The following is a 25,986-nucleotide window of genomic DNA, read 5'->3' on the forward strand; positions in this document are numbered from 1 at the left end:
AAGTGGGTTGAGTTTTGGTTATGTCAGTATAGTGTAGTAATGTACACTGACCCAATAATGTGCCTTAATCCTAAACTGAAAACTAACCCCTCCCCCCCTCCCCACTGAATCTATGTGTGATTTCCTTTTTCGACAATGATCATCCTTTGTGCTATTTCTGAGTGGGAATTCAAGGACAGTGCCAATTAGTGCTGAACTGTGAGTAGCTTTTGTGCTACCGACCAATACCTACTGGGTTAAGAATGCACAAAATGGCTGCTGGAGAATCTTTCAGCTGTCAGAAAGAGATTGTCATCGCGGACTGGATTTAACCCCGAGGTCACAGAGGTGAGTGGGCAGAGCACAAACCTATCGCCCCACCCAGGTTCTTTGGGCCTCACTGTCACTCATGATTACATATTGAACTGCCAACAAAACATACTGACCCTGAGCCTGTACCACAATATAAAACTGCAGCAACATACTCATTGTATCATGCAGATCTCGGCAAAGTCTGTAGCTGTACCAACATGCAAAACAGAAAGTCTTTCTGTAACTCATGGTGTGGATCCAACATAGTTTATTTTCCTGCTGTCCCACCTGTTAACTATTAATTTACTAGAATTGCTTCCTTTCATAAAATGTTGTTTTGTTTCTTCCTGCCAGTATTTCCTCTGTGACTATCCCTCTTTGTCCTTCTCGACCTTTCTGCAGCTTTCGACACGATCGACCACACCATCCTGCTCCAACGCCTCTCCTCCGTTGTCCAGCTGGGTTAGGCTGTGCTCGCTTAGTTCCACTCTTACCTATCCAGTCGTAGCTAGAGTATTGCATCTCCAGCAATGGCTTCTCTTCCCCACCCCTACACTGTTGCCTCTGGAGCCCCCCAAGGATCTATCCTTCGCCCCTTCCTATATCTCATTAACACTCTGCCCCTCGGTGACATCATCCGAAAACACAATGTCAGGTTGCACACGTACGCTGACAACACCCAGCTCTACCTCACCACTACCTCTCTCGACCCCTCCGCTGTCTCTATGTTGTCAGCCTGCTTGTCCGTGATTTTCTCCAGATAAACATTGGGAAGACTGAAGCCATTGTCTTCGGTCCCCACCACAAACTCCGTACCCTTGCCATCAATTCTATCCCCTTCCCTGGCCACCGTATCGGTTTGAAGCCAACTTTTCGTAACCTCCACGTACCAATTGACCCCGAGATGTGCTTCTGACCCCATATCCTCTCCATCACAAAGACCGCCTACTTCCACCTCTGTAACTTCAGCCCATCTGCTGCAGAAACCCTCATCCATGCCTTTGTCACTTCCAGACTGGACTATTCCATTGCTCTCCTGGCCGTTCTCCCATCCTCCACACTCCATAAAGTTCAGCTCATCCGAAACTCTTGCCCGTGTCTTAGCCTGCACCGTCCCATTCACCAATCATCCCTCTGCTTGCTGATCTACATTGGATCCTGGTCCACCAATTCTCATCATTGTTTTCAAATCCCTCAATAGCCTCGCCCCTCCCTATCTATGTAACCTCCTCCAGCCCTACAACCCTCCAAGATCTCTTCAATCCTCCAGCTCTGGCCTCTTGTCCATCCTCCAATCCCTTCGCACCACCATTGGTGGCCTAGCCTTCAGCCTTCTCGGCCCTAAACTCTGAAATTCCCTCCCCAAATCTCTCCACCTCTCTCTCCTCCTTTAAGACACTCCTTAAAACCTACCTCTTTGACCAAGCTTTTAGTCACTCCTCCTAATAACCCCTTCTTTGGCTCGGTGTCAATTTTCATCTGATTACACTTCTGTGAAGCACCTTGGGTCTTTTTACTGCGTTAAATGCACGATATAAATGCAAGTTGTTGTTGTCTTCTCCTCTCCCCCCTCCCAAAAAAGGCGGAAGACGCTGACTCTTGCTGGGGTACAGTTCTACAAGCACTCGATGATCATTAGTATCTCACCCACATGGCTATTCTTCACGTGTGAACCTAGACAATGAGTGCTGCCAGACCAAGCAAGGAAATTATGCTAAACCTTTAGAAATCACTGGTTAGGCCTCAGCTGGAGTATTGTGACCAATTCTGTGCACCACACTTTAGGAAGGATGTCAAGGCCTCAGAGTGGGTGCAGAAGAGATTTACCAGATTGAAACCAGGGATAAAGGGCTTCAGTTATGTGGAGAGACTAGGGAAGCTGGGGTGGTTCTCTTTAGAGCAGAGAAGGTTACAGGGGGATTTAATCGAGGTGTTCAAAGTTATGAGGGGTTTGGATGGAGTAAATAAGGAGAAACTGTTTCCACTGGGTCGATAACCAGAGGATACAGATTTAAGGGAATTGGCAAAAGAATGAGAGGGAAGAGGAGAAATTTTTTACACAGCAAATTGTTATGATCTGGAATGTGCTACATTAAACAGATTGAATAATAACTTTCAAAGGGGAACTGGATATATATTTGAAAAGGAAAAATTTGTGGGGCTATAGGAAAGGGGCTAATTGGATCGCTCTTTCAAAGAGCCGGCACAGTCACGATGGGCCGAATGGTCTCCTGCACATTAAGATTCTACTATTCAACTGCAGAGGGCTTCGCCGCTGAGCCCAATCCTGCCCTCCCCTAACGTCCACAGGTGTAACTTTCCAGCAGGCAGTCACCGGCCAGTCTTGGGGTAGTGGCGAACCCCGACCCATTCCCCCTCTTTTCCTAACCCTGGGACACTGAGGCCAATTATAACCCTCCCCACCCCCCCCCTCCCCTCCTCATCTTATCCACCCCCTCCCCCACCTCCTCCTCCTCCTCCTCCTTTTACTGGCTGAGATCAGCATAGAGCTGAGCGCACAGGGCATCTGACTTCAGGTACAGGCATGATTCCGGAATAGTTGAAGGAGCAATAGTTAACAAAAAAGAAGGGAAGGACTCCTTTGACTGTTGATGTAGCTCATTAATATTAATATGAGTCCCAGTGACGCGGGGTGATGAATACGGATCTGGTGCTTCTCACTGGCGTCCTGTGTCCGGGAGATGGAGCATTTCCTACATTTGACAGCAGCCTGAATCAGAACGCCCTCAACCCCCATAGTCGTTAAGCGCTTACCTCTGCAACAACTTGGTCACATATATGGATAGATAAAAAAAAAACAACCCAACCCAACCCCCCGACACACTGCGAACAACAAGGCGGATGGGAATTACAAGGGGAATAATAGCCTGAAACTGCGCTCGGGAGATGGCAGAGAGTCCACAGGAGCCCGGGCTGAACACAGAAAACGAAGCGGAGAGTAGGGAACAAGGGGAGAAGGCGGAGGGAGCCCAGCTCAACCTGCTGGAGACGTGCGCCGTCTGCAAGCAGAATTTCCAAAGTCGCGATCCCAAACTGCTGCCATGTCTGCACTCCTTCTGCAGGAAGTGTCTCCCCGAGCCACAGAGGCACTTGGTGCTGCCGGGTTCAGCCAGCCCGGCCGATTCCTCCTCTCTCCAACACCAGCAGAGTGAGTATATTGGGGAGCGGGCAATGAACAACATTGTATCTCACGGCTCTCGTACACTTGAATCTTGCGCAATGCACGGATTATCAGGCTCCAGTGCACACACACACACACGGCTTGCACTGGGCCTAGTGTCCAGCCCTTTGTCAGAAGGGTTGTCATGGGTTCCCTCTAACTCCGAGGCTTTTGAAATTATTAATGCACTCACTATGCACATATATTTTAAACTGTTTTTTTTTTACAAATAGTGCTTCAGGTCCAAGCTGTTTGGGTAATGCATAAATGCTTTTCTAGTTCTCTATCCCAGAGTAACAGTGCTGAGCTGGTGAAATGAGATTTGTTATTCGCACCTATAGGGACTGAGACGAAACCTCTTTAGTTCTCCATCTGACATTTTCAGTCCACTGTCTCCGGTATCCCAGTTCTCGTTCGTTTATATGAATTCAAACCCTTTGCAAACGGCGCAATTTATTGCATTTAATTGTGTTTTTTTTAAAAAAAAAGCCATTTATCATTTACAGGAGAAGAGCAACTATATAGCTTTGTAATTTTGCAAAAAAGGATCCCATCTTGTACTCTACCATGTGTGAGAGTTGAGTCGGATATCACGTTCTCACCTTTCTATCTTTTGCTTTGAAGAGTCAGCCTGCTTGTTCATAGACTGGCATTTTCTTCTGTAATATATTTACGACGACTAAAGGGCCCATTTCATTCCGTTTTGCCTGATGCCCGGCGGGATTTTAGTTTAAGTTTCGCGTAAACGGTAGCAGATGAAACATTTAACAAATGGTCTCATTCTCTCGCTGGCCTCACACAATCAAAGGGCTAAAAGATATTCTGACCACCAGATAATAGAAGGTCTTTGTGGGATTGAACGTCTCCCAGGTGAAGTTTTCGGGAGAAATGGAAAGGCCCGATCCGTGTTTCTTTTCAGTTCATTAAAATCTATTACAGTTTCTTCATAAAGCAAAAATTATAATCAATTCCACTAATCTTAATTCAAAAGTCTTACATCATGGACGGCCGTCGCAATTGATGAGAAAATAACTTTTATTAAAAAAAAATATTTATTTGAAAAAAATAACCGTGCTAGTTATCTAAATATGATTGGGAGGGGGCCCTTTAAAACCTGTTTGTGTTGTGCATTTATCGCACGTTAACCTCAATGCAGCAACACATCATTTGAGGTTCCATGAGAGTTGCACTCAGCGTCTGATCCAACACATCAGCAACTGAAATTAAAAGCAAAAATAACTTGCATCAACTTTGCCAATTTTAAAAAAAAAAATCAAGCTTTAAAAATGTGCCCATAGACATTGGGAGTGTTCAATTGTCTGTATTATTTTTTTGAACTGTTTCCATGGTTGGGGAGGATTAAAAAAAAATATATATAAAGGACAGAAATGAAACTGGTGTCTAAATAGCAATGTGGTTTTAAAAGAATGTACTTGAACTGACAACACAGCACACTGGTGTTTAGAACAGGTAAAGTGGGAGTGGGTGGTAAGTTGGAAGTGTGTGTGTGTGTGTATATATATGTGTGTTGCTGATAAAAGTTTAGTGTCCCCTGGAGAGATGGGGGGGGGGGGGGGAGAGAGGTGATGTAGCAGTTTATTTGCTACATTGTATCACAGCGCTGATGTTCTATCGCCGCCCCGCTTGTTGCTTCGACCACATTGTAACAAGCGGGGAGGAATGTGCCGCTTCCACCCGACTCGCAGGGGCGCGCAGCGGCTCCCACTTCAAGTTGTGCCCTTTTTCTTTTTTTTTTAAAGCAGAATTGCAGAGCGCCGCTGAAGTAATTTGGAAAGTGCTCCGCTGGCATCTGCGTTACGAAAAAAAAAACAAAGCTGCCAGTTAATGCTGTGGTTGCGTTTCTCTTCCTGGCTTTCCCCCCCCCCCCCCCCCCCTCTTTCGCCCTCCCCTCACGGGGAAACCTTTTGAGTGGTAGATGCGGGTGAGTCACTCCAGGCGGTTGGAACCGGTCACAGGCGGCTCTCACCAGCCACAACCAGTTAGAAGCGGTTGTTGGGAACTCAGTGCCACTATAAATGGGAATTAAGTGTCTTGGCCCAGCCTTGGGCAACCCAGTTGAATTTAAAGAGGGCAAAGGTGTGATGTTTAAATTGAAAACCCCTTCCCACAGGAAAGCCCATTTGCTTGTTACCGTATGTAAATAGTTGACATATAACACGCATGCATTTCAAGGGGCTTTTACACACATGACCACTGCTGCGTAGATGGCAGGGCCTGTATTGATGGGCTGCACTCTAGAGTGCAAACATCCACAGCATTGCAGATACCAGTAAAACCTGGGTCTACCGCTCTGTGCTGGAGGGTGTTCAGGGGAGCAGATTCTAGCTATGTAGACGTGGGGGAGTTGGTCCTGTTCATTTGCTATCTATGGGGCCACGGGTAAAAGTGGATAGTCCTGTTCTGGGGAATTGGCCGCCTGACTCTTTTCTGAAATCGAAACCGGAGAGTTTAAAAAGTCTGCCTTTTTCCAGTACAGGCTTAAATATTTTTTTTAAAAAGCAATTGTTCCACGCATGACAACAGTGAATGGGAGGGAGCCCTGCCTGAAAGGCTGCTGTTCCAGTCAGGCAACCAAGGAGACTGTGTCCCAGAATTGCTTGAGATGGGGTTATTGTGTGCTATGATTAGACAAATGGCAGGGCAGCATATGCAAAATGGATGTGGCTTGGCTGGAGATGGGATCGACTGGTAGATTTACACATTGATAGCACACTTACTTTGTGTGTGTGTGTGTGTGTAAAACATACTCTTAATGCAATACTGATCCACCACCTCTCTTTCCCCCCCCCCCCCCCCCCCCCCCCCCAAGTAATGCTCCATTTGGTTTCGGACCAAGCAAAAGGAGGTAAAGTAAGAAGGAAGACTTGCATTTATATAGCGCCTTTCACAACCTCGACATGTGCCAATGCACTTTACAGCCAATGAAGTACATTTTGAAGCGTAGTCACTGTTGTGATGGCGGCAGCCCATTTACGCACAGCAATGAGAGATTGACCAGATAATCTGTAATAAAAACAGAAAATACTGGAAAACACTCAGGTCAGGCAGCATCTTTGGAGAGAGAAAGAGTTAACTTTTTTAGCGACATTGGTTAAGGGATAAATGTTGATTAGGACATGGGCATTACTCTCCTGCTCCTTTCGAATAGTGCCGTGCGATCTTTTATATCCACCCGAGAGGACAGATGGAGCCTCTGTTTAAAGTCTCATCCTAAAGGCAGCACCTCCGACAGTGCAGCACTCGAGTGTCAGCTTAGATTTTGTGCTGAAGTCTCTGGAGTGGGGCTTGAACCCATGACCTCCTGACTCAAAGGCGAGTGCGCTAGCAACTGTGCCATGGCTGACATGGGTAACCCCACGTGTGCGAATTGAGAGTAGAGTCAACTTGCGTTGTTCCCCATTCCCCATAACAATTCGAGCATTGGAAAAGCCCAATATTGCCAAAACAGTTAAAAGTAATTCTATAAACTGCATGAGTTCACCAGCCAATACAAGAAATAGAATAAAATTTGACCAAAAAACCACAAACACTGGAAATCTGAAATAGAATTAAAGTGTTTGAAAAACAGAGCACTTTACTAAATAAAACATAATTTGCCAAACACGGGCCCATTCCCTCAACACATCGCGATCCCCTTGCAGTAGTTTAGCATCCTTTACAGTCCTAACACTCGCACATAGCTTCGTATCGTGTGGATCATTCCCCGAACACCTGAATCTAGCTCATTAATGAAGATAGTAAAGAGCAAAGCTCCTAACACCGATCCCTGTGGGGACACCACTGGTAAGCAGATACAAGCCCATTGACAACAACTTCCTGTGTACCGACATTCAACCAATTCTTAATCCTCCACAGCAGATTCCCACTAACTCTGCAAGGTTATATCTTGTAGCTTGTGCCATGTGAGGTACTTTATCAAAGGCTTTCTTAAAGTCCTAGGTAGACATCTTGGTCTTTTTTTTTTCATCGAGCAATTCCTATGTTCCACAAAATGTCTAATTATTCTAATACACCTTATGATTGCAGTTCTAATACTTTGTTTTTATATCGAAGTATTAGAAACAATTTAAGGGTCTAACATCAACTGGGTTTGAGGTTTTGGTTTTCTTGCACTCCTTCACAAGACTATTTGCTGTGGCTATTGTAGCTGTGCACTGGTTACATAACCCAGTAAGACTACCTTTGAACGTGGCTATGCTATCCCCATGCTCAGAGTCAGCCGTGGCTCATTGGGTTGCACTCTCGCCGCTGAGTCAGAAAGTTATCTGTTCAAGTCCCACTCCGGAGACTTTAGCACATAATCTAGGCCGACATTCCAATGCAGTTCTGAGGGAGTGCTGCATTGTCGGAGGTGCCGTCTTTCCGACGAGACGTTAAGCCGAGGCCCCGTCTGTCCTCTCGGGTGGACGTAAAAGATCCCGTGGCACTATTTTGAAGAAGAGCAGGGGAGTCCTGGCCTGCACTGGCCTGGATAATATTTATCCCTCAACCAACATCACTAAATCAGATTATCTGGTCATTATCACATTGCTGTTTGTGGGACCTTGCAATGTGTAAATTGGCTGCCACATTTCCTACATTACAACAGTGACTACATTTCAAAAGTGCTTCATTAGCTGTAATGTGCTATGGGACGTCCTGAGGTCGTTAAAGCTGTGTATGAATGTAAGTCTGTCTTTCTAAAATCAAACAAAATTTTCTCAGCTAAGCTTTGAGGCTTGATGTCATCTCCCCCTCCCCCTCCCCCTCCCCCTCTCCCCAACCTGTTCTGCTACCTTTGTACTTCACTACTCCACGCAATGCACTGGCCGCTCTGTTATGATCTGGAAAGCACTGCCTGAAAGGGTGGTGGAAGTAGATTCAGTAATAACTTTCAAAAAGGAATTGGATATATACTTGAAAAGGAAAACATTTTCGGGCCAGGGGGAAAGAGCGGGGGAGTGGAACTAATTGGACAGCTCTTTCAAAGAACCAGTACAGGCATGATGGGTTGAATGGCCTCCTTGATCCTATGGAAAGATGTTAGGGTAGGTGGTCAAAACCACAGTCAAAGAGTTGGTTTCAGGCCTCCTTTTGGACTGTATGATGCTATGAAACCAGTGACAGCACAGACACTCAAAAGTTAGGCTTTAAGAAACTGCAGCTGGGTGAAGGCTGTCAAACAAAATTTTCTCAGCCAAGCTTGATGTCATCACTCCGGACGTTCCGTGTAAGTAAACACATGGTGCGGGGTATTAGAGTGGAACCCAGCAGGTGGTGGAGACCAGCACTGAATGTATGAGAGAGGGACGTCAGTCTATCTAATGGGAACAAGAAAACCCAGTATTATGAAAGTGAGATTCTGCCTGTCTGTCATCATGGTGTTGATGAAACACATCTCTTCTATTCCACGTGTTTCTACGTATCCTATTCTACCCATCACCCCTGTGCTTGTTGATCTACATTGGCTCCTGGTCCGGCAATGCCTCGATTTAAAAAAAAATTCTTATCCTTGTTTTCAAATCACTCCATGGCCTCACCTCTCCCTATCTCTGTAACTTTCTTCAGCCCTACATCACTCCGCCATTGGCGGCCGTGCCTTCAGCTGCCTAGGCCCTAAGCTCGGGAACTTCCTCTCCATCTTTCTCTCCTTTTAAGCCACTCCTTAAAACCTACCTCTTTGACCAGGCTTGTCGACACCTGTCCTAATATCTCCTTGTGTGGCTCAATGTCAAAATTATTGTTTGACTATGCTCCTGTGAATCGCCTTGGGGCGTTTTACTACATTAAAGGCGCTATATAAATGCAAGCTGTTGTGTTAAATCAGTAAGAAATGACAAACACTGGGATTGTGCAAATTCAGCTGCTCCATACAAACTAACGCTAGCTCATGGCCTACACATTAACTCATAGATTGCGCTGGTTTCCTATTGCAAATCCTGATGAATGAGAAATGTTGCTGCTTTTATCATAAACAACCAGTATTAGTAAACAAATAATCAAGGAATCCTTTATCATCTTCAAAAACAGATTAAGGGCACTAGGTGGGGACTGGTCTTTTACCTCTGGGGTCTGGATTCAAATTCAGCCCAGACTGATGGATTAATAATGCTCTCTGCGTGCTGGCTGTAAGGGTCCTGTGTAAAAGGAGCTTGTGTAGCCTCATTCCATTTCCTGGTGGGCATGGGCCCACATCACAAAACTCCCCTTCAATTGGACATCATTGGCAATGCCACTCAGACAGTCAGTTGTCCACATGTCGCAGTGAAGTACTTCGAAGAGCCAAAAGTGTTGTTAATTAGGAAAAAGTAGCAGGAATTCTGTACTAAAGTTCCACAAACAGCAGTGAGATGGATGACCAGTTAGTCTGTTTTTTGCTGGTATTTGTTGAGGGAGGAATGTTAGCCTTGATACTGGAAGAATTCCTTGCTCGTCTTTTGAATAGTGCTGTGGGATCTTTAATATCTGGACCACTAGATCAGGTCAGTTTAACGGGTGATTCAGTGAGGCTGTGCTCCTGGTGTGGAGACTTGCTGGTCCCAAGTGCAACGATCTGGTAATTGAGCAAATAGATGTCAGATGAAATTTGATATGCAGAAATATGAGGTAATACCTTTTGGGAGGGTGATTAAGGAAATATGTGCTAAATGACAAAACTTTAAAAGAGACTTTGGGATTCAGGTAACATTGAGAGGGCAAATTGATTAAAGCTGTAGCTTTTAAACAGAACCGGGATAAATATTTTAAAAAGGAAAAATTAAAAGTGTGTAAGCAAAGGACGGGAATGGGACTCAGCAGATAGCTAGCACAGACTCCATGGGCCGAATGGTCTCCTTCTGAGCTGTGAACTTCTATGATTCAGCATTCATGATGTGGTCCAGACACAGACTTGTGTGATTTGGTAATGTAGCTCAGTGTTCGGTTTGCTTCATTAATTGTTGCTCTACAGCGACTGCAGATTGTCACTGTTGAGTCTACGATTGCTCTCAAATCTTTTGCAGCCTCTCCCCTAGCTAGGTCAACATCTTGTGGGTAAGACCTTGCAATGCTGTGCTGAATTTCAGCTGCAATATTTGTGCTCACTTGCAAATGTGGTCCAGGTGCTTCATCAGTCTTTACTCTACCCTCTTCCCCCAATTTAGTTCAATCTGCCAATTTGACCAACTAACAATGAGTTTCTGAATCCAAGGCATTGATGTTGATCAGAAACAGAGGGGTCTCAGGACCGATCCCTGGGCTATGCTACTCTGTATCTCTCCCCAGCCTGGCAGCGCTCCCCTAACTAGCACGCACTGCTTCTCCTTCAGCCAATTGCTTATGTAGGTTACCCAGGTGACCCACTGGCTTATAACCTTGTGGAGCAGCCTTTCATGTGGAACTTTATTAAAGGCTATTGTAGGACTTTCCAATGTCAACGAAGGGGGTCAGGCAGGATCTCCCTCTTTCTGAACCGTGGTGGCTGTCACTTAGTATATTATTTTCATGTAGGTACTCCCCAACATTGTCCTAAGAGGTTCCATTATTTTCCTAGTTACTGACGCAAGACTAATGGGTCTGCAACCTCCTTAACCTCTCGAGTACCTTATCACAGGTCTCTCTCTAACTTATTCTCTTCAAGTGACAATACATTCTTATTAGAGGGTGGAACAAGGTTGTGTAGGGATTTTAAATTTCCAACCAGACAGTGCCAACCCTGATCACATTACATTTATTTCCATGCATAGGAACACAGCCATTGACCTGTTGCTAGAATTCCAAGTCCGTTCCCATTTTTCCTTGATCTCTTGTGTCTCCGTTGCACTGTTGCTCAGGCAAAGGTAGGCTTAAAAAAAAAATGGTGCGTGAAGCTCATACAAACATTGCTTGTAGGATTGCCAAGGACAGCTCGAGTAATGAGAGGGTTTTTGAAATATGTACACAGTTCTGCAAGTTTACTAAATTCAGGAGAGATTCATGAGGACCACTTTAAGAAGGGTTTAAAAAAGAAACACCTGAAAAATCATTGACCAATAGGTTTAACATCACCTTGCAACCTCCTCCAGCTCCCCATCCCCGCTCACACCCTCTGATCTTCTGACATTGACTTAGTGTGCATTGGTGGCAAAGCCTGGAACGTCTCTCCCATGCCACATCACTCCCTACCCTCAGATGTGCTTCAAAGCCAGTCGTTTCGATAGGGTAGACATGGAAACATCATCTCTACTTGTGGGGGAGTCCAAAACTAGGGGCAATAAGTATAAGAGAATCACTAATAAATCTGGTAGGGAATTCAGGAGAAACTTCTTTACCCAGAGAGTGGTTAGAATGTGGAACTTGCTATCACAAGGAGTAGTTGAGGCAAGAAGCAGAGATGCATTTAAAGGGAAGCTAGATCAGTACATGAGGGAGAAAGGAATAGAAGGATATGTTGATAGGGTGAGATGAAGTAAGGTAGGAGGAGGCTTGTGTGGAGCATAAACACCGACATAGACCAGTTGGGCCAAATGGCCTGTTTCCGTGCTATAAATTCCATGTAATATGTAATGTGTTTCCGCTGTGCTTCTGATATCTCCCCTATCTCCTGCTCGTTGGCCCTTCTTGTATTTCCGAAGCCTCCTGGGGCTAGTTTCACTGTGTTAAAGATGCTGCATTGAGCCAGTTAATACCTGGGAATGATATGAGCTTAGAAATGACTACTGGTGGTATTGGGAGGTGGAGGTGTAACCCCATCTGTATGACATTCCTTTAACTGCTCTTTAAGTGGAGCAGGAGCCAATCCCATCAGTCTGAAATGAAATGTACTCCAAGACCATGTTTATATTTTCAGAAGACACAATTTAAAATCGAATGGAGGCACTCTCTTTGCACCGTGCTACTTTGTTGATCCATCAGCCACGGACTAAAATCCTTTTGGAGTTCCCTAGTTGACATATGGAAATCAGACAATGGCGGGAGCACTTCATGTGCATAATGACTGTAACCTCCAAAACAACCAGAAGGACGTAGTTTCTGCTCCGACTTAACACTGGTTGACTTTCTGATCGTTAGGTGCTGATTAGATCTTAAAGTGCATCCTTTCATCGATTTTATTGAGCTGTCAACGCCTAGCAGTACCACTCCTCCCTTGCCTGCTTTGTACTGTTTGGAGGGACAAGTAAAAACGGGCTTGTTTATTCTCGTGCAAGTCAGTGTTTTTAATGTGTAAATGTCTCTATAACGGCCGGCCAATCCGCAGCACCAGTCATACGCCCCGGGAGGCAAATAGAAAACTCCTGTGCTTCCAAACCATGTAAACACAAGTTTAGAGACAAACTAAAATGACAGTTCGTGAGATACAGTCTACTCTTTATTCAACGTTGCTTCATTCAAACTATCTTGTAATTTCTTTTAGCACAAAATTCCGACTTTGCTGTGTTATTTACATCGCTTAATTCAAGTTATTGGATAATTCAAATTGTTTTAGCCCAAAATAAGTGCCTTTGAATTTATCTGTCAACTGTATAGTTAACATCACGCCACAACCTGCACCTCACGTCACAAAAAGGCACAGCTGTTGGAAATGGGTTTGAAATGGCTGCAGGTTTCCCCAGCAAACGACCCTTTTGAAGTCACAACAAAAGCGAAATGTTGGCGGATGCCGGAAATCTGAAATAAAAACAGAAAATGCTAGAAGCGCTCAGCAGGTCAGGCAGCATCCGCGGAGAGTGAAACAGAGAGTTAACGTTTCAGGTCGATGACCTGGAAGATGTTGGAGGCTGAACAGCTTTTAAGCAAGTGTAGAGCCAGGGAAAAGGAAGGAAGGAAGGGGGGTGGGTGGTGGCGGAAGGGAGGCAGGCGGGCAAGAAAAGACCCAAGGCCTATGATGGGTTGGAGGGCAGGAGTGAGCCTTTGAAGTCAGAAGCTCGTACTGTTCAGTCTGTTTCCATTCTCTTTTCCACATGTGACTGAAGTCTCCATCTGGTCCATGTTAACTTCGTGCTCAGTGACAGGTGTGCTTGGATTCATTCAAAATTGTAGTTTGAAGAATCTGTTCCTTCCCTCTGCAGCCATCTGGGCACTTACTGCACTTAATCAAAGTTTACTTTTTTAAAAAAAAAATCCTGGAAATTAAAAAAAAGTTAAATCCAGATGAGTGGAAAAAAAATGACAACTGTTACACTTCCCGTGTGGTGACCATCGGGAGTGGAATTAAACAGGACCCTGAAGCCATTGAAGTTTACACTACAGAAGGGAGGCCATTTGGCCCATCATATCTATACTAGCTCTTTCCTAGAGTGATACAGAAGTAATCACATTCCCCTGCTCTCTCTCCCTATAACCCTATATCTACTTCTGCTTCAATTACTTACCCAATTTTCCCTTAAAAGGTCTTTGCCTCAGCTTCTTTCTGTGGCAAAGCATTCCATGCTCCAGCTACCCTGTGTATTAAGATATTTCTCCTAACCTCTTGTCATTGTCAAGATTTTTGACCATTTGGCCTAGGAGGGATTTCGGGTCACCTTGTATTAGGATGATGCCAATCAGTTAAATTCAGTTCACAAGGGGTTAAATCCACAACGTACAGCTTTTGGGAATGCGGATTAGAATTCAGATGAAGCCTCTACCCAGAATGGTGCTTTCCGCGTACCACATCAGCTTGGGATAGTGGATGTTTGTCAAACACGTTGCCGTAAACATTCACACGTACTATAGTTGGAATGGCTTCGTTCATTGAACGCAGCAGGGGGCAGCTGTCAGGATCCCACTTGTAGAGAGCTGGTAGCAGGTATAATTGGCAGCTCAAGTGGCCGCTGCTAGGGCACAGAGAGCTGGGGGAAGGCCAGAGGTCAAGTTTCCCCCCCCCCCCCCCCCACCCCAAAAAAAAACCCAGTTCAGCTAAGAAATGACAGATGGGTAGGGTGGATTTTAACCCCCCCACCCCCCCCCAGGACGGGTGGGAACATGTGAGTTACCCGCTTTCGAGAGGCAGGCCAGTAATTATAATATGTTAATGAGGCCATGTGCCTCAGATTTTATTAGCCATTTGGATTTAACGTCTGCGGGCCGGGTTTCCCAGGGCAGCTAAAGAGAGGAGTGAACTGCCGGATCCAGTACTTTTCCAGTACTGCTTGCGGGCCAGGAGGAGCAGGAGTGATTCCTCCCGCCCAGTTGACCCAGTTTCCACAGTCTTTTGGGGCAGAGGATTCCAGGTTTCCACTCCCCTTTGTATGAAAAAGTGCTTTCTGATTTCACTCCTAAATGGCCTAGCTCTAATTTTAAGATTATGTCCCCTTGTTCTGGATTCCCCCACCAGGGGAAGTAGGGTAGATACAAAGAAACTATCGAAACCTTTTAACATTTTAAATACCTCGATCAGATCACCCCTCAGTTTTCCGTACTTGAGGGAATAGAAGCCAGTAATCAGAAGCAGAACCTCTGGCTAAACTTCTCTTCCCTAAACCAGGGGATCTGAAGCCAGTGGTGACTAGCCAGATGCTGGCCTGGCTGAGATGAGTTAACTCGGCACAGACTTGGAATCGAACCGTTGACCTTCTGGTCTGTACGGGTCAGCTACTTACTGCCTTAACCAGTGGAGTCATCGGGTACTTTCATTCATCTTATTTCAATGTTGTTTATTAGGTTCATAGACGCTATTTGGAAAACTTATTTATTCAAAAGAGTGACCTTAATAACAGACAAAATCAGAAGAGTCTTCCAAAAGCAGAAAAAACACCAGAGTATTTCTGTCTTAAATCCTTCTTTGCATAGGTCTGTTTCAGTGTGACTTGCAGAAAGTTTCAAATCGTTACAGAGCATTGATTCTGCTTTAACAGCACCAACTATGACACACCTCAGAGAAGCCCTGACCACAGATGTTGAGATGTTTCAATCTCATTTTGTTTGCTGAATTATAGCAATTTGCATTTTACATACAGCCTCGCAGCCGACCTTGTAAGTATGATCAAGATCTGAGCTATTTATTTAGTCATAACTATTATTCGACATGTTTGGTTAACAACTGTAAATGGTACTGTACATGTACCTGGGCTGAAGCCATTAACCTGTCTTTGCTACTGGGTTTGCTCCACGTAACAAGCTTAAGGTTTCAAAAGAGACTTGGGTTCGACTTGACTGGATCCATTGGTCAGCAATGAGCAGTTGTGCACAAATCTACAACAACAACTACTTGCATTTATATAGCGCTTCACAGGAGCATAATCAAACAAAAATTTTGACTAGAACGTTAGCAGTATTAATTCAGGGCGAGTGGAGTTCCTCCCTCTTCTCCCCTCCGCCTTACATACACTGGTCAATGCACTGCCCAGACTGCGACTGAGCCATATCGAACAGGACGTCCCGTGTTCGATTCATGGTATGTGCTAATTGTACCCAGGGCAGGTTGGCTGACTCTCTCGGGCTAATTTTAACCTAACCTGCCCGGCGGGAAACTGACGGAATCGGATTCTACACCTGTTTTACACCCCGCCCAATTTTACTTTCTTTGACTTCACGGAAAGTAAAATGGGGCAGGGTGTAAAACGAGTAGCTGATCCGGGCGGGTTAGGGTAAAATGACCCCTTCTATCTCTGTCTCTCTTTCTCCCAATTCGTGTGCTGGTAGCTCAAGTGGCCTCTCTTTCTCAACCCATGCATTTCATTCTTTAAAATGTTTCCACTTTGAAATTGGGCCTGACCTTTTCTGCCTCCTGTTTGATATTTTCCAACTCTGCCGCTTCCCTTCTTGTTTCAAGTCTATGAATCTTTCTCCAGTCTCAAACTAAACTAACCCTGGTGACCTGGTACTGAACTACTTACCCGTCCACACTTCCATAATTTAAAAAAAAAACCTCTGCTTCAACTTTTTTGCTTTCTCGCCTCCTTTTTATACATTCCAGCCGTACTGCTTGTGCTTTTGATTTGAAGAGACAAATTTATTTCCCCTTTTTCTAGCTAACTCTACCGACCTTTTCTTCATGGCCCATTTCGTTACTTCACGTTTTTCTGATTTGTTTGCTGTTCCTTTGATCCTTTTTTTTTTAAAAACAGTTTATTCCCCCCATTCTTATCTTTGCTTCTGTGCCTGTTTTATTCACAATTTTTATATCCATCCCACCGGGCCTGACCTCTCCAAGCATCTCTGCATCAGATATCCATGTCTGAAGATACTCTGTTTTGTTGCAGATTTGCTGTGTTGCTTATGCTACTTCAAAGCTTTCTAGTAATTCAATTTATGCAACAATATGTTCTGCATCACATAGCATAGTACTGCTGTTATAAAACAGTGTATCCTCTGACTAATCATCAGCACGCTATGGGAGATCTCCTAATTATATATTTTGTACTAGATCTCGCATGGAGTTGCTCACGCTAAGTTGGATGACGTAGTTTCATGAGGACCGTGTAATCCATTATTCTGCTGCTAAGCTGCGGCTCTTTAATGATGCAAATTCTAAATGCTGTTAAGTAAACACTGGGTGAGGTCAGAGTTTAATCGCTCTTCAGGCTGTAGGTCACAACCATGGCTCACTTGGGTGAGGTCACGGATCATAGACATTCTGACTCCTGTGTCAAATGACTGCCGTCGTTTATTGATGTATATTTTTAAAGCATTACAAAAAAATTTGAACTGTGGCGCACAGTCGATGTCTGCTGAACGTACCTTTTAGTTGATCTCCTGTGGCATTGCACATGGGAAGTCGGAGAATGTGATCGCTTTGTTATCTGCCTTTGGTGTCTTTGTGTTGTTGTTTCTTTGTCTCTCCTCTTCTCTGCTTCTGCCTCTGTCTTTCTCTTCTGCTTCTCTCTGTCTGTTTCTTTTTCCCTTTTGGGTGGGAGATGGTGGGTGGTATGGCATACTGTGGCAGGAAAAGAGGCAACCAACTGCTGCAAGCTGCATTTGAGTTGGGGGTTGCGGGAAAAATTGGAAGGCCTTTGTGAGAGGCAGTAGTTCTGATGGTAGGTCAGGACCCTTTGGCTGTGCTCAGTCTTGGAAGCACATCTATTGACTGCGCAATGGGACTAGAGTAAAGATGCTTTTTTTAAAAAAGAGCATAAGGAGCAGCTCGTGTTCTTGAAGAGGCCAGAATGTGTATTAGATCTGTTGGCACTGTAGACACTACAAGGCAGTTAAACGTGGTATGAGCAAGGAAAGTGTCAGGAGTTTTATGTATAGATATTTTACACCCCAGTTGCCTCCAAACATTTAAATCTGTTTCTGCATTAATTAGACTTTGAATGTGTTGGTAGACGTGCAGCCAGGCTGGAATGAATGAGAGAGGGAACCTTTCCATTTTTAGCATTGTAACGAATTGCTACTGTATTCATTCATTACCAATTCAGCGAGAAAGCCAAGCCATTTCTTTCTGAGAGCCTGTGCCAAGTTAGCTCATCACCCCTAGGCTAGGGAAAGGAAAGAGCTTCCACTCTCGATCACTGTCCAGGCGCTGGACATTGGGTGAGGATGGATTGAGGATAGCCTGCCGACACTCATATTCTACGCTCACACATGAAGGATGATCTCCTGGGAGAAATATTGTGGAACCTAACCCCAGCAATGAGATGGTGCCTCCAGGAAAGGAGGAGTGAAACTGGCATATCATAAATAAATAAATAATGGCGATAAGGAAAAGTAAGTGTTCAGTGAACTTGCTGGAGGAAATAGTTGTTGATGTGGTCAGGGAAACAGTCACACATTCTTCGTAGTCTTGAGGCTGAAGGGCGAAGTCCCATGACCACTATGGGAAGGTTGCCACTCATTTATTCCAGTCTGTCTGCAGAATGGTCTATTCACTCTGATGCACAAGCAGAGCCCCACGTGCACCTCAGTCAGCTTAATATTGCACAACGCCGGTCGAGCAGAAGTCCGCAGCCCAATTGACCCCTCCTTCCTGACTAAAAGGCCGAGAGTCCCAATGGATTAACACAAGGACGTGATTGTGGAGCCAATTATAAATATACATGGGGGTAAACTTTGCAAAGGGCAGACTCCTGGAGCAAAGCCGCGTTTCGGAGAGTAGGGCATGGGAGGTCAGAGCACCTAATTAATGGTGTTTCTGATTTTTTTTTTGTTGATTTAATTTTAATGAAAGGCAAAGCATGAATGTTGCAAACTCTGCACTCTGATCTCCACGTCCTATTCTCCTATCTGGACTCCATGAGTGAGACTCCATGCTGGGCGCCTTGCAAATGTGCCTTATGAAACAAATTTTCAGAGAGTCATATGAAACAATGCAATTGGAGTAATATAGGCCTCCTGATTTATTTCTTCCAGGTGGGAAAAACCATCTGTGGCATTAAATCCACAGATCAAACACAAGGAGGCGTTTCCATTAACTTCCACTACATGGTCGCCACACTTTATCATAGAGAATCACACAGCACAGGAGGAGGCCATTCGGCCCATCGTGTCTGCGCCGGCTCTTTGAAAGGGCTATCCAATTAGCCCCACTCCCCTGCTCTTTCCCCGTAACCCTGCAAATTTTGCCTTTAGAAGTCTAAATCCAGTTGTCTTTTGGAAGTCACTATTGAATTTGCTTCCTCCGCCCTTTCAGGCAGTGCATTCCAGATCATCATAACTCAGTGTGTTTTTAAAAAAAAAATTCTCATCTCACTTCTGGTTCTTTTGCCAATTATCTTTAGAAAATTTCACTTAAAACAAATGCTGCTTCTAGAGCAAAGGTCTGGATCTTCTTCCTGTGCAGAAGACCTGAGCAGGAAGTATTGAGGAGGCATTTTCCAAAGGGCTCAAGGAATTGAACTCCCCCCGCCACCCCCCCTGTTGACCCCCTCAGTTAGCCAGATCCAAATAGTTTGAAATCTACAGTTACCTACAAGCAACAAACATGATTCTGGGAATGAGGAGACATAAGTTTTGAGGAAAGGTGAAGCAAGTTGGACGACTTTTCTTTGGAAAAGAGGAGGCTCCTAATCTTGCCCTCACTGAGTGTTCGCTTGGGCGTATTTTACTCCAGGACGCTCGCTGGTTAGAATGAGGAGTGGGAGCTTTGGCTGATTTTTAGGTGTCAGCCGCAGCTCAGTGACAGCACTCTCGCCTCTGAGTCACAAGGTCGTGGGTTCAAGTCCCTCTCCAGAGACTTAAGCACAAGATCTAGGCTGAAGCTCCAGTGCAGTACTGAGGGAGTGCTGCACTGTCAGAGGTGCCGTCTTTTGGATGAGACGTTAAATCGAGGCCCCATCTGCCCCCTCAGGTGGACGTAAAAGATCCCACGGCACTATTTTGAAGTAGAGCAGGGGAGTTCTCCCCGGTGTCCTGGCCAACATTTATCCCTCAACCAACATCATTTTAAAAAAAAAGAAATGATCTGATCCTTTATATCATTGCTGTTTGTGGGATCTTGCTGTGCATGAATTGGCTACTGGGTTTCCTTCATTACACCAGTGACTACACTTCAAAATTTACTTCATTGGCTGTGAAGCGCTTTGGGATGTCCTGAGATCACAAAAGGCACTATAGAAATGTAAGTTATTTTTTCTGTCTTTTTTATCTTCACAGTGTAGTGTGCTGAGGCCAGTTGTAACTGCCCATCTGCTGCCCTGGCTGAGCTCAGCTGAATCAGCCCACACCAGGGACCAAACCCCAGAGCTTCCGGCCTCTCTGGCTTGGTGAGGCACCAGATGGTGGGTGTACTCGCTGGTCCATGGGGGAGGGGGCCTGTGCTTGTCACTTCAGTCTGCACGTGTGCATGTTGAATGACTGTGTTGCTTTTACTCGATCTTTCCGACACACAAGCCAGCTGTGTTACACTTCCTTTATGTGCCAATTCGTGCCAAAGTTGTGTGGCATCCAAATCACTCTCCCTCAGCTGTACGGCCTGAATCTGCTGTGCTGGTGCGTTCTGTCATTGTGACCTGGGGATGACCCAATGCACTGAAATAGATCAGCACAAGTCTCTTTCACCACGACTGTGCACAGAAGATGCCTTTTCAAGCAACAGTGAATGAGGGCAGAATGGGTCAGGCAGCCCGGGTGAATGGAGAGATTGTTCACTATGTACCTCGTCTTTGTATTGGGTTCCATATAAACCTTTGACACATCCGCCGCTCAAAAGCTTGATTTATTGGGAGCAAAGCATGCAACCCTGAGGCTTTTTCCAAAAAGTTGCCCCCACTTCACTGAGGCATTCCTGCGTTACACTAGTCCAGTTAGGTTGCTCTGTGACTCCGCCCTCCCTGTTCCGTACGCTGACTGACCTAATTGTTTGCCACGGAAGTTTTGTACTCAGCCATGTGTCTCATGCACACAGGAAGCTTCCAGATTGTTCCGCACGACAGTGTCACGCTGAGCTGTGCAGAATGTTACATGGAATTACATAGAATTTACAGCACAAAAACAGGCCATTCGGCCCAACCGGTCTAAACTGGTGTTTATGCTTCACACCAGCCCCCTCTCACCCCTCTTCAACTAACCCTATCAGTATAACCTTCTATTCCTTTCTCCCTCACATACTTATCTAGCTTCCCCTTAAATGCATCCACACTATTTGCCTGAACGACTCCATGTGGTGGGCAGCTCCACATTCTCACCACAGAAGTTTCTTCTGAATTCTTCATTGGATTTCTTGTTCTTTTTATTTTTAATACATATATTCATTATACCGTGTCACCGGTCTTACAGCTGTGGAACAGGACGTACGGACGGCAACACCTGAGTGATGATAATGCGCGCAGTGCAGTATAACTCCTGTTACCCAGCTGGGGTTTGCTGGCAACACCTTACATCTGTGTCTGCATTTACAGATCAGGCTTTTGAAGATATTAAATTCAGCCAACACTCGTCTATTAGTTGGCACAACAGCATTGCTCAGAAACTCCTTCCTGACTTCAAAGATAAGCTGAGATTCAGGGCTTCAGATTGGAACACCAATAAAAAAAAATGCAATTTCAAACCGATTAGATTGCTCACGTTTAATGTGCCACATAAAGAACAGTGCCCATAATTGTCATTCGAATATTTGTTTTATAATACACCCCTCATTCGGTCGGGAGTTGGTATTTTATTCGAAGGTTTACTGTAAATGAAAATCGTATCCATATTATACTGGAAAGATTTATGGTAAATGAAAAACATGTTCATTTACTCAAAGGCTTACGTTAAATGTGAAGCCTGTCTATATTATCATAGAATTGTACAGCGCAGAAGGAGGCCAATCGTGCCTGTGCCAGCTCTTCGAAAGAGCTATCCAATCAGTCCCACTCCTCTTTCCCGTAGCCCTGCAAATTTCTTCTTTTCAAGTATTTATCCAATTCTCTTTTGAAAGTTACCATTGAATCTGCTTCCATCACCCTTTCAGGTAGTGCATTCCAGATCATAACAACTCGCTGCGTAAATGAATTGTTCCTCATTTTCCCCCCAGGTTATTTGCCAATTATTTTAAATCTGTGTCCTCTGGTTTCTGACGCTTCTGCCAGTGGAAGCAGTTTCTATCTACTCGATCAAAACCCCCTCATAATTTTGAACCCCTCTATTAAATCTCCCTTAACCTTTTCTGCTCTAAGGAGAATAATCCCAGCTTCTCCAATCTCTCCAGGTAACTGAAGTCCCTCATCCTTGGTGCCATTCAAGTAAATCTCCTCTGCACCCACTCCGAGGCCTTGACATCCTTCCTAAAGTGTGGTGCCCAGAATTAGAGAGAGTACTCTGGCTGAGGCCTAACCAGTGATTTATAAAGGTTTAGCATAACTTCCTTGCTATTGTACTCTCTGCCTCTGTTTATAAAGCCAAGGATCCTGAATGCTTTTTTAACAGCCGTCCCTACATGTCCTGTTACCTTTCAAGGATTTGTGTATGTGAACACCCAGCTCTCTCTATTCCTGCACCCCCTTTAAAATTGTACCATTTAGTTTATATTGCCTCTCATTTTTCCTTCCAAAATGCATCACTTCACACTTCTTTGCATTAAATTTCATCTGCCATGTGTCTGCCCATTTCACCAGTATGACTTCCTGAAGTCTGCTACTATCCTCCTCACTGTTCACTACATTTCCAAGCTTTGTCATCTGTAAAGTTTATGCCCCCTATACCCATTTCCAGGTCAGAAATATATATCAAATATATAGTGGTCCCTTTGGAACACCACTGTATATTTCCCTCCAGTCTGTAAAACAATCATTCACCACTAATCTCTGCTTTCTGTCTCTTAGCCAATTTTGTATGCATGCTGCCACTGTCCCTTTAATCCTATGGGCTTCAGTTTTGCTAACAAGTCTATTCTGTGGTACTTCATCAAATGCTTTCTGAAAATCCATGTACACAACGTCAACTACACTACCTTCATCAACCCTCTGGTATTTCATTGAAGAACTCAATCAAGTTTGTCAGATACAATCTGCCTTTAACACATTCATGTTGGCTGTCATTTGTACTGTATTATGAACCTGTCCTGCAGGGATTATGGTCTCTGAAAGTTTCTCCACCATCTGCGTTAAGCTGACTGGCCTGTAGTTACCGGTTTTATCTCTCCCCTTTTTTGAACAGGGGTGTAACACTTGTAACTCTCCAGTGCTCTGGCACCACTGCCCTATCGAAGGAGGATTAAAAGCTTGTGGCCAAGGTCTCCACAATTTCCACCCTTATTTCCTTCAGCAACCTAGAATGCATCCCATCAGGGTCGGGACTTTTCTACTTTGACTGCTGTCAGCTGTTTAAGTACCTCCTCTTATCTATTTCTATCCTACCCACTTTCTCTGCTACCTCCTTCTTTACTGTGGCATTAGCAACATCCTCCTTTAGTGAAGACAGATGCAAAGTACTCATTTAGTACCTCAGCCATGCCCTCTGTCTCCACAAGGTGATTTCCTTTTTGGCCCCGAAGCAGCCCCACCCTTCCTTTGACTATCCTTTTAGTCTTTATATGTTTATTAAATACTTTAGTGTTCCCTTTTTTTGATACCCGCTAATCTTTTCTCGTACATTTTTTTTGCCCTTCCTATTTCCTTTTTCAGTTCTCCTCTCTCGATACTTTCTGTATTCTGCTTGAATCTCTACTATATTGTGAATCTGACATCATAAGCCTCCTTTTTCTGTTTCATTTTAATCCCGATTTCTTTAGTCATCCAGAGAGCTTTAGCTTTGGTTGCCCTTTTTTTTACCACCTTGTAGAAATGTGTTTGGTCTGTACCCGAACTCATTAGTCATAGAATGGTTACAGCACAGAAGGGGGCCGTTTGGCCCATCGAGCCCATGCCGGCTCTTTGTAAGAGCTATCCAGTTAGTCCCATTCCCCTGCAGCCCTGCAAATTTTTTGCCTTCAAGGATTTATCCAATTCCTTTTTGAAAGCCACGATTGAATCTGCTTCCACCCTTTCAGGCAGCGCATTCCGGATCATAATTACTCGCTGCGTAAAAACGTTTTTCCTCATGTCACCTTTGGTTCTTTTGCCAATCATCTTAAATCTGTGTCCTCTGGTTCTCGACCCTTCCACCAATGGGAACAGTTTCTCTTTATTTACTTTACCTAAACCCGCCATGATTTTGAAAACTTCTATCAAATCTCCTCTTAACCTACTCTGCTGTAAGGAGAACAACCCGAGTTTCTCCAGTCTATCCACGTAACTGAAGTCCCTCATCCCTGGCACCATTCTAGTAAATCTTTTCTGCACCTAAGGCCTTCACATCCTTCCTAAAGTGCGGTGCCCACATTGGACACAATAATCCAGTTGTAGCCAAACCAGTGTTTTATAAAGGTTCGTCATGACTTCCTTGCTTTTGTACTCTGTGCCTCCATTTATGAAGCCCAGGATCCTGTATGCTTTTTTAACCGCTTTCTCAACCAGTCCTGCCACCTTCAAAGATTTGTGCACATATACCCCCAGGTGTCTCTATTCCTGCACCCCCTTTAGAATTGTACCCTTTAGTTTATATTGCCTCTCCTCATTCTTCCTGCCAAAATGCATCACTTCACACTTCTCTGCATTAAATTTCATCTGCTATGTGTCCGCCCATTCCGCCAGCCTGTCTGTGTGCTCTTGAAGTCTATTACTATCCTCCTTGCTGTTTGCTACACTTGCAAGTTTTGTGCTATCTGCAAATTTTGAAATTGTGTCTTGTACACTCATGTCCTAGTCATTAATATGTATCAAGAAAAGCAGTGGCCCTAGTGATGACCCCTGGGGAACACCGCTGTATACCTTCCTCCAGTCCAAAAAATAACCGTTCACCACTACTCTCTGTTTCCTGTCACTTAGCCAATTTTGTATCCATGTTGCCACTGCCCCATTTATTCCAAAATATTCAATTTTGTTGACAAGCCTATTATGTGGCACTTTATCAAATGCCTTTCAAAAGTCCATATACACCACATCAACTGCATTGCCCTCATCAACACTCTCTGTTACCTCATCAGAAAACTCTATCTGGTTAGTTAAACACAATTTGCCTTTAACAAATCCGTGCTGGCTTTCCTTTATTAAGCCACACTTGTCCAAGTGACACTTAATTTTGTCCCAGATTATTGTTTCTAAAAGCTTCCCCACCACCGAGGTTAAATTGACTGGCTTGTAGTTGCCGTGTTTATCCGTACACCCTTTTTTGTATAAGGATGTAACATTTGAAAATCTCCAGTCATAAAAACATAAGAACATAAGAAATTGGAGCAGGTGTAGGCCATAAGGCTCCTCGAGCCTGCTGCGCCACTCAATAATATCATGGCTGACCTTCGACCTCAACTCCACTTTCCCGCTCGATCGTCTGATCTCATAGTCCTCTGGCACCACCCCCATGTCGAAGGAGGATTGAAGATTATGGCCAGTACCTCTGCAATTTCCAGCCTTACTTCCCTCAGCAACCTAGGATGCATCCCATCCGGACCGGGTGACTTATCTACTTTAAGTACTTTCTAGTACCTACTCTTTATCAATTTTTAGCCCATCCAGTATCTCAACTATCTCCTCTTTTACTGTGACTTTCGCAGCATCTTCTTCCTTGGTAAAGACCAATGCAAAGTTCTTATTTAATACCTCGGCCATGCCCTCTGCCTCCATGTGCAGATCTCCTTTTTGGTCCCTAATTGGCCCCACCCATCCTTTTTACTAGTTTACTATTTATATGCCTATAGAAGACTTTTGGATTCCCTTTTATGTTAGCTGCCCCTCTTGTCTCATACTCTATCTTTGGCCCTCTTATTTCCTTTTTCACTTCTCCTTTGTACTTTCTGAGCCTGGTTCTCATTTGTATTATCAACCTGACATCTGTCATGTGCTCCCATTTTCTGCTTCATCTTACCCTCTACCTCTTTCGTCATCCAGGGAGCTCTAGTTTTAGTTCGCCACTTTTCTCCCTAGTGGGAATGTACCTAGACTGTACCCGAACCATCTCCTCTTTAAAGGTCTCCCATTGTTCGTTTACAGTTTTGCCTGCCAATCTTTGATTCCAGTTTACCCGGGCCAGATCCATTCCCATCCCATTGAAATTGGCCCTCCTCCAATTAAGCATTTTTACTCTAGATTGCTGCTTGTCCTTTTCAATAACTAATCTAAACCTTATGATACTATGATCACTATTCCCTAAATGTTCCCCCACTGATGCTCCACTTCATTTTC

General features: G+C 44.5%; 1 protein-coding gene across 3 annotated transcripts in view; it reads left to right on the plus strand.

Annotated features, from left to right (window-relative positions):
* Positions 1-2,986: 2,986 nt before the first annotated feature.
* LOC137334864 (E3 ubiquitin-protein ligase TRIM33-like) overlaps positions 2,987-25,986 on the plus strand; it is a 124,163-nt gene continuing 101,163 nt past the window's right edge. For all 3 annotated transcript variants that reach the window (XM_067999901.1, XM_067999902.1, XM_067999903.1), the window contains exon 1: positions 2,987-3,460. In XM_067999901.1, coding sequence (XP_067856002.1) covers positions 3,199-3,460 — 262 coding nt within the window. In that variant the 5' untranslated portion in view covers positions 2,987-3,198. The remainder of the gene's footprint in view (positions 3,461-25,986) is intronic.

Source organism: Heptranchias perlo, chromosome 18 (assembly GCF_035084215.1).
Source record: "Heptranchias perlo isolate sHepPer1 chromosome 18, sHepPer1.hap1, whole genome shotgun sequence".
Taxonomy (NCBI): Eukaryota; Metazoa; Chordata; class Chondrichthyes; order Hexanchiformes; family Hexanchidae; genus Heptranchias; species Heptranchias perlo.